General features: G+C 32.2%; 1 protein-coding gene across 3 annotated transcripts in view; it reads left to right on the top strand.

Moving 5' to 3' along the window:
* The window catches only part of SCN7A (sodium voltage-gated channel alpha subunit 7), an 84,848-nt gene that overhangs the window by 13,614 nt on the left and 58,391 nt on the right, over nucleotides 1-12,843 (top strand). For all 3 annotated transcript variants that reach the window (XM_025994110.2, XM_072751841.1, XM_072751842.1), the window contains exons 2-6: nucleotides 4,961-5,196; nucleotides 8,874-8,986; nucleotides 9,334-9,423; nucleotides 10,715-10,843; nucleotides 12,308-12,399. In XM_025994110.2, coding sequence (XP_025849895.2) covers nucleotides 4,961-5,196; nucleotides 8,874-8,986; nucleotides 9,334-9,423; nucleotides 10,715-10,843; nucleotides 12,308-12,399 — 660 coding nt within the window. The remainder of the gene's footprint in view (nucleotides 1-4,960; nucleotides 5,197-8,873; nucleotides 8,987-9,333; nucleotides 9,424-10,714; nucleotides 10,844-12,307; nucleotides 12,400-12,843) is intronic.

Raw genomic sequence — 12,843 nt, 5'->3', positions numbered from 1 at the left:
GTTCTAAATTTGATTTAAAATGACTAAAAGAAAGATAATACTCATCCTAATTATGAAAATAATGGGGGGAAAGCATTTTCTTTTTTTTATTATAAATTTATTTTTTCATTGGTGTTTGGTTTGCCAACATATAGAATAACACCCAGTGCTCATCCCATCAAGTGCCTACCTCAGTGCCTATCACCCAGTCAACTCTACCCCCCGCCTACCTCCCCTTCCACCACCCCTAGTTCGTTTCCCAGAGTTGAGTGGAAAAGCATTTTCCATAAATTTCCTATCAGTTATTTAATAACCTCTATTTTTCCCATTCTTATTTGTAACAAACTATTTAGGTTTTATGTAGATTCTATATTATACTAATACTTCAAATTATGCTTAATGATAGTAACAAAATCAATCTGAGGAAAATAAAATCATGTGATAGATTAAAACTCAATACCCAGTAATACTAAATCTGGGTATCTACAAAAGAAAATGGAGGGATTATAGGTAGAGTGCACTAAGTCATAGCTGAGATCACAGCCAAGATCATACGGCAGAACCAGTCTAGTAAGCATCATAATACCTCTGCTCAGACCACCAAAAATATAGCACTGGTTACTGCTACTGGCTCTGTTGTTACTGTCACTCCCAAAATGGCTCAGTTTCTGCTGAAGCCTCTACCTCTCTTGCAAAAAAAGTGATTCTCCACTGCCTCTCTTATTTTATGTCAATAAATCAAAATTAGAAAGCTTGAGAGGATGCATTTGATTGTCTTTGCAAGATCATGTTGTCACTCATTAAATCCGCGAGACCCTGAAAAAGTCATTGTATTATCTGGTCCTTTCCACTTCTGTTGCAAGAGGTCTCTCATGATTCATGATTTATGAATGATTGATTCATACGATTCAAATGATTCATACAATGAATGATGATTCATACAATTCAAAATTTTCTAAATCTATGTAGAAGATCATCATGCTCACTAGGCAGCACCTCCTCCCCTCCAAATTAATGTCTACTATGCTAGCTCACCTTCAGTTTTACAAAATTTTCCAAAATATTTGACATTGACAACATTTACAAAAAAGTTTCTAAACAATACCACATGACATCAACCTGTCAATTACTCAGTGAAACAAGTTACTCCAGTAAGCCCATTGGTTTTTTGGATATTTCTAAGGTAGACATACTGAGATATCAATTGTTTACACTTGTCTGAAAATTTATAGCTCCTATAGTTTAGAGATACCCAAATTTAGATTAGACACACCTGGGTTAACATCTCCCTCCACCATCTAACGAGCTATAGAGTGATGGAGAAATCATGAAATTCATCTGTCTCTGTTTTCTCACTGGTAGAATGATGACCACAATGATACATGAGAATATGAGATCATAGAATTAGAAACATCTAGTTCATTGCCTCTCAAATGGTAGTCACTCAGTCATTGTAACTATAATTAGAATTGTCATTATTATTATAGTAAATATTGGCTTATGTTCAAATGTTTGAAATTTGCTTTAAAGAGAATATTTTTCAAAAGAATGCATCTCTTTTTTCTATACTGATGCTGCTGTGCTACTTTCAACTGATGTCCAAGAAAATTGACTTGCACTTTAACCAACAATATAAGACACCAGTACAACTGGAACTTGTTAGGATCCAAATCTGGGCTGATTTTGATAAAATTTTTGCCAAAAGCTTACTTTACCTATTCAGTTTTTTAGAAAGGCATTCTAATGGACAGGTTAATCTTTCTATATTTTTCAGGCTTTAGCATTATATTAAGATCACTCACTGGAAAGCATAGTGCCTGACCATATTTTATGAATTCCCCACAGAAATGCTTTCACTGAATTATGATGTAATGATGAATAATTTAAAGTCTGTGCTCAGCTATCTAAAAGTCGGATGCAAGCCAGGTCCATTTGATAAATACTTGCCTTTCTTTGTCATACCATGGGAGAGAATACCCACTGTCCATTCATTCACCTAGTCAACAACTCAGAATAGTTTCATTCAACATCAAAATCATTACTAGAGATGGCTTCTGGGATAACTGCCTGGGTTGATAGAATTAGCATCAGCAAAGTCAGTAAAGTGCCCAAAAATATTTTCATTATTAACAGCATCTTTGCAGTAAGTTTGAAACTCCCTTAGTGTCTACTTTTAAGGAGAATATTCTTTACATATATACTTAATAATATTTGTTACCAGTTACAATGGATCCTAAAAATATAAGATATAAGAAGTGCTTTTATTTTAATATGAAAAGAAAAAAGATGCTTTTGATTTTGTTAATTCAATGCTGCATAGGTTCTGTGTAGCTAATAGCCCAGACTTTTAGGTCATGTAATACTCTGTGAAAATTCAATCCGAAGATTTTAAGATCAGAAAGTTCTAAAATTATAAGGTTGCAACCAATCAGTATTTGGACCCATTTAAGTTATTCTACCCAACTGTCAAGAAGTCCATGCTTTCATATTGCTAATTACAAGGAGGGATTAATGTCCAAATTAACTTATTCCATGTCTTGACAGCTATTTAAAAACTACTTTATTATTTTTTTATTATTTTAAGCCAAATGTATTCTGCTTCAGCCTAATGATTCTAGTTCATCTTTTTTAGAAAATAATACTTAAATCAAATTTCTTTTCTACATGAGAATCATTGAGATACTTGGAATCAATAATGTTCCACTTGAGCCTTTTCTTTTCTCCATTCTTTTATCTGGTGTTATTTGAGTCTAATCAACATTCAAATCCCATCTGAAGACCCTTTCAGTTTATATACAGGCCTCTTTGACGTGGTCATGGAATGCAGCAAAGTAAAGACTGCTTCCTCCATCTTCCTCCGAAACAGACAAAAGTTATATTAGCTTTTTTTGGCAGACACAAACTGGTATTGATTTATATTGCAATTATTATTAAGTAAAACCCCTTGGTGGTTTTCTCTGCTGCAAAAATATATCTATTACTCTTGCACAGATGGGTTGTTTTGGTTCAAATTTCAAAACCTTATATGTATTCTTACTATATATTATTCTATTAGATTTGGCCCATTATTCTAACATATAAAATCTTATCACAATTAAAAATTCATATTTACTTCCCACCTATCGTGTGCCAATGACGGTAGTAGACATTTTCACCTATTTTATTTTATTTTATTTTATTTTATTTTATTTTATCCTTATTTAACCTGAGAAGGAATCCCTATTTTATGACTGACAGGTTTAAGAACACTAAGTGGGGATCCCTGGGTGGTGCAGTGGTTTAGCGCCTGCCTTTGGCCCAGGGCACGATCCTGGAGACCCAGGATCGAATCCCGCGTCGGGCTCCTGGTGCACGGAGCCTGCTTCTCCCTCTGCCTATGTCTCTGCCTCTCTCTCTCTGTGTGTGTGTGACTATCATTACAAAAAAAAAAGAGCACTGAGTGGTTTTACTGAGACTGCTAAGAACATTAGTAACAGGAAGGACCATTTAATTCCAAGATTCATGATTTTATTTGTTTGTATTAGACTATAACCGTGAGTCGTTAAGAAACTATTTAATATGTATTCAAGGAATTCCATGTAATGGATATAATTTTGAAAGCTCATTAAATATTTCATTAAATATTTTAAAGGAAAATTTTATATGTAAGTGCAAACATCAAGTATCTGTAGCTTGTATTGACAAATTGTACTAATTCAAAGCATTCGGGCTCCTCTCAATAAAGTATGATATGTGAGGTGTGTTGACAGGAAACGGAATGGAGAAAATCAGCAAAGAACATGTTTTATGTGAGAGAATAAAGCAAAGTTCATGAATGGGGAATCAATGCATGAAATTATATTTAATGAAAACTAACTTCAGTGGCCTTTCAGATGACTTAAAATAGGCAAGACTTAGAACTGAGAGAAACCTTAGAGATTACTAGGGCAATCCAGATATAGAATTATAAAGATGTGTACTTTGACACAGATATGTGAACAATGGATAATATTTAAATTAAATAGGGATGTTTTTCACCTGGTGTGTATGTATCTCTTGGCCCAACTGAGATCATGATTTCCATATATTTGTTCATTCATTTATAAATCAGGCTTATTCTAGTTGCACTCCATGCCAGTGGGAGATCCCTAATTTTCTGGCAAACAGTTATTCCAATTATAGACACAGTATTTCTGACTTACTTGACTCAGCCTATTGCTAGCTGAGGATAACTTCTCTGTGGACAGCTGTGGACACCACACAGCAGGCAGGTGCCATACTGACTATATCAGCATCAAACAAAAGTTGACCAAAATGCTGAAGCTAGCTCTCCCTCACCAACCCTCTGAACCCCAACCAGACAAATTATGATTCTAAAAGTCTGAGATTAGGGCAGAGCATGTTTAAATTCATGATTGAAGATAATTATAAGAATATTATTTTGTTCAGAGGAATTGATGACAAAGATTTCATGAATAATTTTCAAGGTGTTAAATTTGTGTGTTTGTGTACGTGTGTGTTTACTATGTCTAAAAGGTTAAAGAGCAATTGTAGTCACTCAGTCAAACAATGAATTTTGTTTTTACTTGTTAAATTGCTGTTATGGATGTAATTGCCACTTGGATGATTGAGAGAAGAGAATGTTTGCGGAAATGTTCTTGGTAAATATCCATGTACAATAATGGAAACTGAAAATCTCTAGAACTTTAGAAATCTTTTATTATGGGGGAGAAACTGGAAGGCAGTTTTCAATAAAACAGAGAATTCAGTGGATGAGTAAATGATGTAAGATTAGTCACTCATGAACTTACAAATAGGTATAATATCAAATATAACAAAATCTAGTTTAACAACTCCCATATCTACAAAACTCAGGAATTTTCTTTGAATGTATATATTTAATTTGCTCTTCTCTTTTAATCATATCCTAACCATTTGAAATTTAATTTTTTCTTTATATACCAAAATTTTATAAAGAACTGAAGAAAATACATTTTTGCAGGTAGAAAATTGGAAATGGCCTCCCCAGAACCTAAGGGCCTTGTCCCCTTCACCAGAGAGTCTCTCGAATTTATGAAACAGCATACTGCTAAAAAGCACAGTGAAGAACAAAGAGATTTAACGCCAAACACTGACTTGGAAGTTGGAAAAGAACTTCCATTTGCTTATGGGAATCTCCCTCAAGGAATGGTGTTGGAGCCCTTGGAAGATGTGGACCCATACTACAAGAATAAAAATGTGAGAATGAATTGAACTTACTGTGACTACATTTTCATTTATTTTTTTCAGATGTACAAAAATTGTAATTGAGATAGGATTTAAAAAGAATGAATAATAAGTCAAAGAGTTATTTTAAGTGTAAAAAACTGGATAAGAAATTTCACAAATATTCGGGATTTTTATTAAAACTGGTTGCTTGCCTGCTAGGGTATTTTGGGAGTTACTTTACTTTTAATAGGCTAGACTGTTAGGACTTAGTGTAAAGGACTTACTTTATGGGATTGGCTACTTAAGGTTATTGATTTTAAAATGACTATGATACAAAAATTTTGTAATATGTACAATAATTTTAAATGTTGAACTTAATAAGCTTGTTCAGTAGATAGGAAAATAAAACTAACTTATATTTTGTCACTTTCATTAATTCATACATTTACATCCTATCTTATCCCTGGAATGACCTGAGAAGCCAACTAAGTATTTGAACAATCCACAAACAAGCACAGAAATGATAAAATAAGACTATTATTCTTAGCAAAGGCTGTGTGGGCTGACAAAGCTGAAAGAATCTTCCTTAAGAAAATAGAATTTTAGTTACAGCTTGGAGAACATTTCACATTTTATCCCTGCAAAGGGAAGATCTTGATATTAATTGGAATAGGGAAGAGATAGGGTGATGATAGCACTCAACCCCTCTTGCAAGTTGTGGGAAATGAAGGAATGAGGAAATGAAGATGTCAATATGGATTTAATGTGATGGCCAAAGGACTGATGTGATGAATGCAATGTTTAATTAAGTTCAATTTGAATATTTATAAATTACTATTGTGTAGAAGAGATGGGGTCAGAGAGATGATATAGGAAAGAGAGTAATCCAGGTCTGAAGTGAAGAGGCCTGGATTATAGGAAGGTCTTAGAAGAGGGAAAAATTAACAAACCTGAGAAGAAACAACGGGATTTGAAGACAGACTAATAATGCCAAAATTTCAGCCTGGAATGATAGTAGTGCTACTTTACAAAACTGAAATAATTCTAAAAAAAAATTAAGCTTGGGGGGATATGAGGATTAGCCCTATTGTGGACAAACGTAATTTGATATTCTTTTAAAGCATTCAGTGATATTACCAAATGGGCAAAATGGAATTGAACCAAAGTCTCTGGATAGAAGGCAAAGTGATGATTTTGCATAACCACAACTCTTTCAAATATTTTGCATGCTGGAAGAGTATTAGCATTTTACAGTGTAAATGTATAGGTTAACAAAGACTCCAGTATCTGCAGTAGCTTCCATGGGCATTATGTAGCATTAGCTATAAAACACCTGTAAAATCTTCAGAGCATTTTAGTGAAAATGTTAAGTCTTCATCTCAATTATCTCTGCTTTTTTTTTTTTTATGATAGTCACAGAGAGAGAGAGAGAGAGAGGCAGAGACATAGGCAGATGGAGAGGCAGGCTCCATGCACCAGGAGCCCAACATGGGATTTGATCCTGGGTCTCCAGGATTGTGCCCTGGGCCAAAGGCAGGCGCTAAACCGCTGCACCACCCAGGGATCCCAATTATCTCTGCTTTTACTTTTACTATATAGCAGAGTTCTGAGTTTTTTGTAATGTATAAGATATGGTAGGCAAATCTAAGTTTGTTATTTAAGACAAAACCAAGGATTTTGAAAAATAAAACAAGCCAAAAAGCATAAGGATAGTTTAGTATAAAATCAGTAGTATTAATGATGATACAAAGTATTAAAAATGTAAATTATATTCAGTTTATTTTGTTAAAGGTGGCATACCAATAAATAATTGTGAAATTAAATAATTTCAGCACTTAGACATTCACTGGAAAATTGTTATGTCTGCAATTAAACATTTTTTTCACAATAACAAACTAGTTGATTGCACATAGAGTGTGCAATCTTTTTTTTTTAAAGATTCATTTATTTCACAGAGAGAGAGAGTGAAAGAGCTTGTGGAGGAGAAGCAGAGAGAATCTCAGACAGACTCCATGCTAAGTGCAGAGCCTGACTCTGGTCTTGTACTCACAACCTTGAGGTTAGGAATTGAGCCAAAATGAAGAGTCACAGGCTTAACCAACTGCGCTATCCACGTGCCTCACTCACACATTACCTCTTGTATGAAGTTTGAGATTGTCCTGGAAAATAACAGAAAGCACATGTTAAATAATCAGATTTTCGGTGACCCTCTTATTTTTGCTTTGCGTTTGAAATGGAAATAGGGAAAATAACTACAATAGATGACAAAATGTCCATAGATTATATATTCAAAAAGTGTTTTATTGAGAAGAATTATAATACACTCCATTTCCATTTAGAATATACATTCATAAATACCAATGGATATATATTTATATTAACTAATATATTTATATATATATAAATGCCAATATATAGTCACCATAGGTACCTATAATACTTAATTATATAACACATACAATATAATACTTAAGTATATAATAGATTATTTTTACATATATCATTTAGTACATTATTATCACATTACATTGTATACTATATTTATATACTATGTTGTATTATGGACATAATATTCATTGTGTATAATGTATTTGTACTCACACCATAATAAATGAATTTTCCAAATGGATATGTATATATATAGTAAAAGTATATATGTGAATATATATGCACACACACAAAGACATACACACATAGACACTTTCACTGTACATATATGTGTGTGCATATATATATAATATATATGTATATGTGTGCATATGTATATCTGTGCATCTATTATAATATAGATACATACATGTTATAACATATATGTATACATTTTATAATATACTATGTGTGTCTGTATTATAATAGATGCACAGATATACATATGCACACATATACATACATAACTCATTTTTAGGACATTTCTGATCTTTCATTATTTTTGTATTTAATGCTTCTGTATCCCAATATATTAGGGTTTTTTTTAAGATTTTATTTATTTATTCATGAGAGACACAGAGAGAAAAGGAGAGAGGCAGAGGGAGAAGCAGGCCCCATGCAGGGAGCCCAACGCAGGACTTGATCCTGGGTCTCCAGGATCACACCCTGGGCCAAAGGCAGCGCTAAACCGCTGAGCCACCAGGGCTGCCCCCAATATATTAGTTTTACATGATGTAACTTTTTGTTTTAGATATGTTTATTTCAATAATAACACAAAAGTGGAGTTTTATACCATAGATAATTACTAGTGATTAATAAAATATTTACATGAATTGGCTCATTTTTACTATTGTAATCTCACACCTTATTTGCTTTGAAATAAAATTAACCAAAAAAAAAAGAAATAAAATTAACCTTTTTTATATTCATTAATTCAAGTTTCTTTAAATGTATCTTCATGAGCCATCAGGATCAGGATATAGATTTCTCCATATTACATTAGTTCTCTAGGAATACTTGAGGGTTGGAGTGTGGCAAACGGCTTTTTAGGTAGAACACTAGCAAAAAAAAAAAGTAGTAGATAATCCTAAATATCAGTGAAAATGTTTAAAAAAACAATTTTTCCCATTTGATTTCATCTGGTAGAGGATATCAAAATATAAGAAAAGTGTACCTGTTAGAATTCACGACTGAAGTGATCATTGGCAATAGATTACATAGTGGATGAAATTATAGTTCCTAGTTGTAATTTTACTTGATGTTCTTTTTTAATTTTACAGACTTTCATGGTATTAAATAAAAGTAGAACAATCTTCAGATTCAATGCCACATGGTGCACATTTTCTCCTTTCAGTTCAACTAGAAGAACAACTATTAAGATTTTGGTACATCCATATCCTTTTCTATTGGCTTTAGACTGTAATAGTATCAGATGCAACTATTCTACTCAAATATTGCTGCAGTATTTTTCTCTTTTGAATTGATATCTCATTTTAGGTCATATTGGAATCTAGATTACAACTGCACTAAGTGTTCCATAATTGAAAATACATTTAAAATTTTTTTCTGGTATACATAACAGTAGTAAATATTAACAAATCTTAATCCTCCTTGTTTTTCAATATGAATAGTATTCTTTCTTGACATTTAAAAAGATATCTCATGTATACACATATAAACAAGTTATAAAAGCATATTTCCAATATTATATTTATCCATTATTCCTTGACTGTAACCTACCTTTTTCCGACTATTCATTTTAATTAGCGTCTTGATTGACTGCATATTTATGTCCATGACTGAGATGCCAAAATGGGGCCCAGTATTACAGTAAGTCATAGAATTTTATTATACATTATCTCATATATGATTATATTTTATATTTAACATATTGCATCACAGTACATTATATACTACATATTTAACATTGTACAATTTACTATTTATATTTCATATACAATATTCATTGTAATATAAACTCATTATACATAATATCTTATACCTATAGCACAATTAATGAGTTTTCCAAGTAAAAACAAATAGATACATATATTAGTTAATAAATTTTAATGTTTTTCTGCCCTTTCATTATTCTTAGTTAGATTTTAAATGCTGTCATTTTCCAACATGTTAAGTCAACATCATATAGATATTTGAATGTTAGATACATGCTTATATCTGTGTCAGACAAATGAGGTTTTAAAGTCAATGAGGTTTTAAAGTTAATTAATAAGATTAATATATTATTTCAGTGCCTCAGATTTTTACTATTGCAATTCCACCCCTGACTTGTAAACTCAAATAACATTTATTCCTTTCTATTCTTTAAGAAAGTTATTTCTATTGCCTCCATTTTGTTCTGTTTTTCTTCTCTTTCTTGAAGGATGTGAATAGTTTGGATGGTATTAGCCTACAATGGTGGAAAGGCCCATTAAAATTTCTAGAGAAGCCTTTCTTGATGCTATTTCTTTTTTTTTTAATTTTTTTAAATTTTTATTTATTTATGATAGTCACAGAGAAAGAGAGAGAGAGGCAGAGACACAGGCAGAGGGAGAAGCAGGCTCCATGCACTGGGAGCCCGATGTGGGATTTGATCCCGGGTCTCCAGGATCGCGCCCTGGGCCAAAGGCAGGCGCCAAACCGCTGTGCCACCCAGGGATCCCCTTGATGCTATTTCTTAAGCTTTAAATCTGTTCTTAAAACTAGTTAATTTTGGAAGGTAAATATAAGACTGAATCACCACAAAAATTCTTATATATGCACATAATAAAATCAGTTCTTTCACACTCTTATAATTTGGCTAATTATTCTGTGATTTCCAATGTGGAATAAATTTGATATTTTATATTTTCATTATTTACCAAAATATATATAAAGACTATAACCTTAGCTAGAGCTTGTTGAAAAAGTTGATAGATTTCATAGTTAATGTTGTAACACATAGCCCACCCTAAAAGCTCTAAGTCCTACTGTATGGTTCAAAGGGCATAGGCTTTTTGTTGTTTAGTTGATTAGTGGATTGGTTGGTTGGTTGGTTGCGAAAGAGTTACCATAGACATATTTTTCAGAGCTGATAATGCATTTTCTCACTTTTAACATTTATATGAAAATTTTTCTGCAGGAATACTTTGCTTGGAATTTACACATTTGAAATACTTATAAAACTCATTGCAAGAGGCATCTGGGTAGAACCTTTTTATTTCTTTGGTGATCCATGGAACTGGCTCGATTTCAGTGTAACTTTGTTTGAGTGAGTATTTCTTCAAATTGCAAACATCTTAATACCTGCTGAGCAAGTACTTTTCATAAAGAAACATCAAGATTAACAAGTTTTCTGCTTGCAAAAATTCTGTAAACAAAATATTTCATAAATCATAACCATAATGAATTCTCTCAGGCAGCTCTGACTGAACTAGCCCTCAGAATATGCAATAAAAATGAAAGAAATGGGATATTATCTCTTTTTATCTGAAGCAATGTAACAGAATTGAATTTTAGAATTTTAAGTGATTATTCTCAATGTGCAGTAAATCTCTTGGAGACTTAACAAAAAGATCCTAACATGTTGATTTTGTCTCCAACCTACATTTAGTTTAGCTACATTGCTTAGGGCCAGTAAACATACTAGATATCAGGGTAAGATATTTTATTTATTTATTTTTATTTATTTTATTTTATTTTATTTTATTTTTTTAGGGTAAGATATTTTAAACACACACATATTTTCAAGAGTGTTACATTAAATTTTAATGCTTCTATTTTAGTGTACTTTGTCTTATGGCTAAGGAAGTGATCACTGGCACTAAACTCCTGTTAAATATAATTTAAAATGATATTCTATTTCAAGATTTGAGGTTGATTTTTAAAAACAACGAATAGCCTTCATAAAGCACATAATCAGTGTCTGCCATGTTGTAAGCAATAGAAAATAATAGTTAATATTCCTAAAATTATTATCACTAGTACTTTTGCTATTGCCTTCGCTGGTAGCTAATACTTTGCTAACACAGATAACCCTTATCTCCATATGCCAGGTACTGTGCATGCACTTTACGTCTATTAGCTTGTTTAATCCCCACAAAACCCTTAGAATTAGGAAATATTATCTCCACTCTAATTTTGAAGAAACTAAGCCAAGAAGGAATCACTAATTTTTCCATGTCACACAGCTAGTAAATTGAGAGCCTGAATTTCTACACACTGAATATCTACACACATGCTCTGGCTACAGTCTGTGCTCGTAACCAGTATATACACTGCCTTCTGCTATCACCACCAGCATCATCTCCACCATCATTCTCATCATAATCATCATCAGAAGCTTAAGTACTTAAATCTCATTACTTAGAAAACTATGGATTTTTCCTATTTTTAACTACCTCTTCACTATTTGGATAACAAAATATTATCCATAAACATAATATATGGTATAAACATAATATATGGTATTTGGTATGGAATTATGACTAATCAGTGTCAGTCTTTTATGAACTGTCATAATTTGTTTGTGGATTAATAATTACCCAATTTCTTTGCACTGTAGCAATCTTTGTCTTCAAATCAATAATGCAACTACTTGCAAAATGGAACAATGAGAGCAAGGGAAACGTTTGGATATGTGGTTTTAAAAATAAGTTTTAACTAGTATAAAAAGTTAATCATTAGCAGCATAGACTCAGTATGACTTCTAAGTAATTCTAATTTAATTCCACAGGCACATAACAAGATACTTACCCCTATACTTCATTCCAATATTTAGAATTTCAAGAAATTTGAGGATTTTAAAAATTATTCCCCTAAACCAAGGTAAGAAATGGCATTTTGTTCTTGTCTTCATTTTGATTTATGTACTCTCCTGTATTCTTTTGAACTCCCCTGCAATTGCTTGGAGAAATACTAAATTGAACAGTGCTTCTTCTTTGAAATCAGTGAATTATCCGATCTGTAAGTTTATTTCAGTTACTCCAAGAAAGCCAAAAAAATTCACATTCAACCGTTATTTATTTGAGATGGATTCAGTACCTAATGATAACAAAATATAGAAATTAATCAAAATATATTATTCTCTATTTTTTCTTATTTATTCTTGCATCTTAAAAATGAACTTATAAAATTGTCCTTAGACTTCTAAGAGAGCAATTTAGACAGATATCTAATTTGCCTTCTTTTCCTCACTGCATCTAAAAGCCTGTTGAAATTAACAAAGTAATACAAAATAAGATAAATTTTCTTTTCTTCTGAGTGCTTGGA

This window comes from Vulpes vulpes, chromosome 3, assembly GCF_048418805.1.
Source record: "Vulpes vulpes isolate BD-2025 chromosome 3, VulVul3, whole genome shotgun sequence".
Taxonomy (NCBI): Eukaryota; Metazoa; Chordata; class Mammalia; order Carnivora; family Canidae; genus Vulpes; species Vulpes vulpes.
Note: the sequence above shows the minus strand (reverse complement) of the source record. Positions and strands in the feature narration are given on the sequence as shown.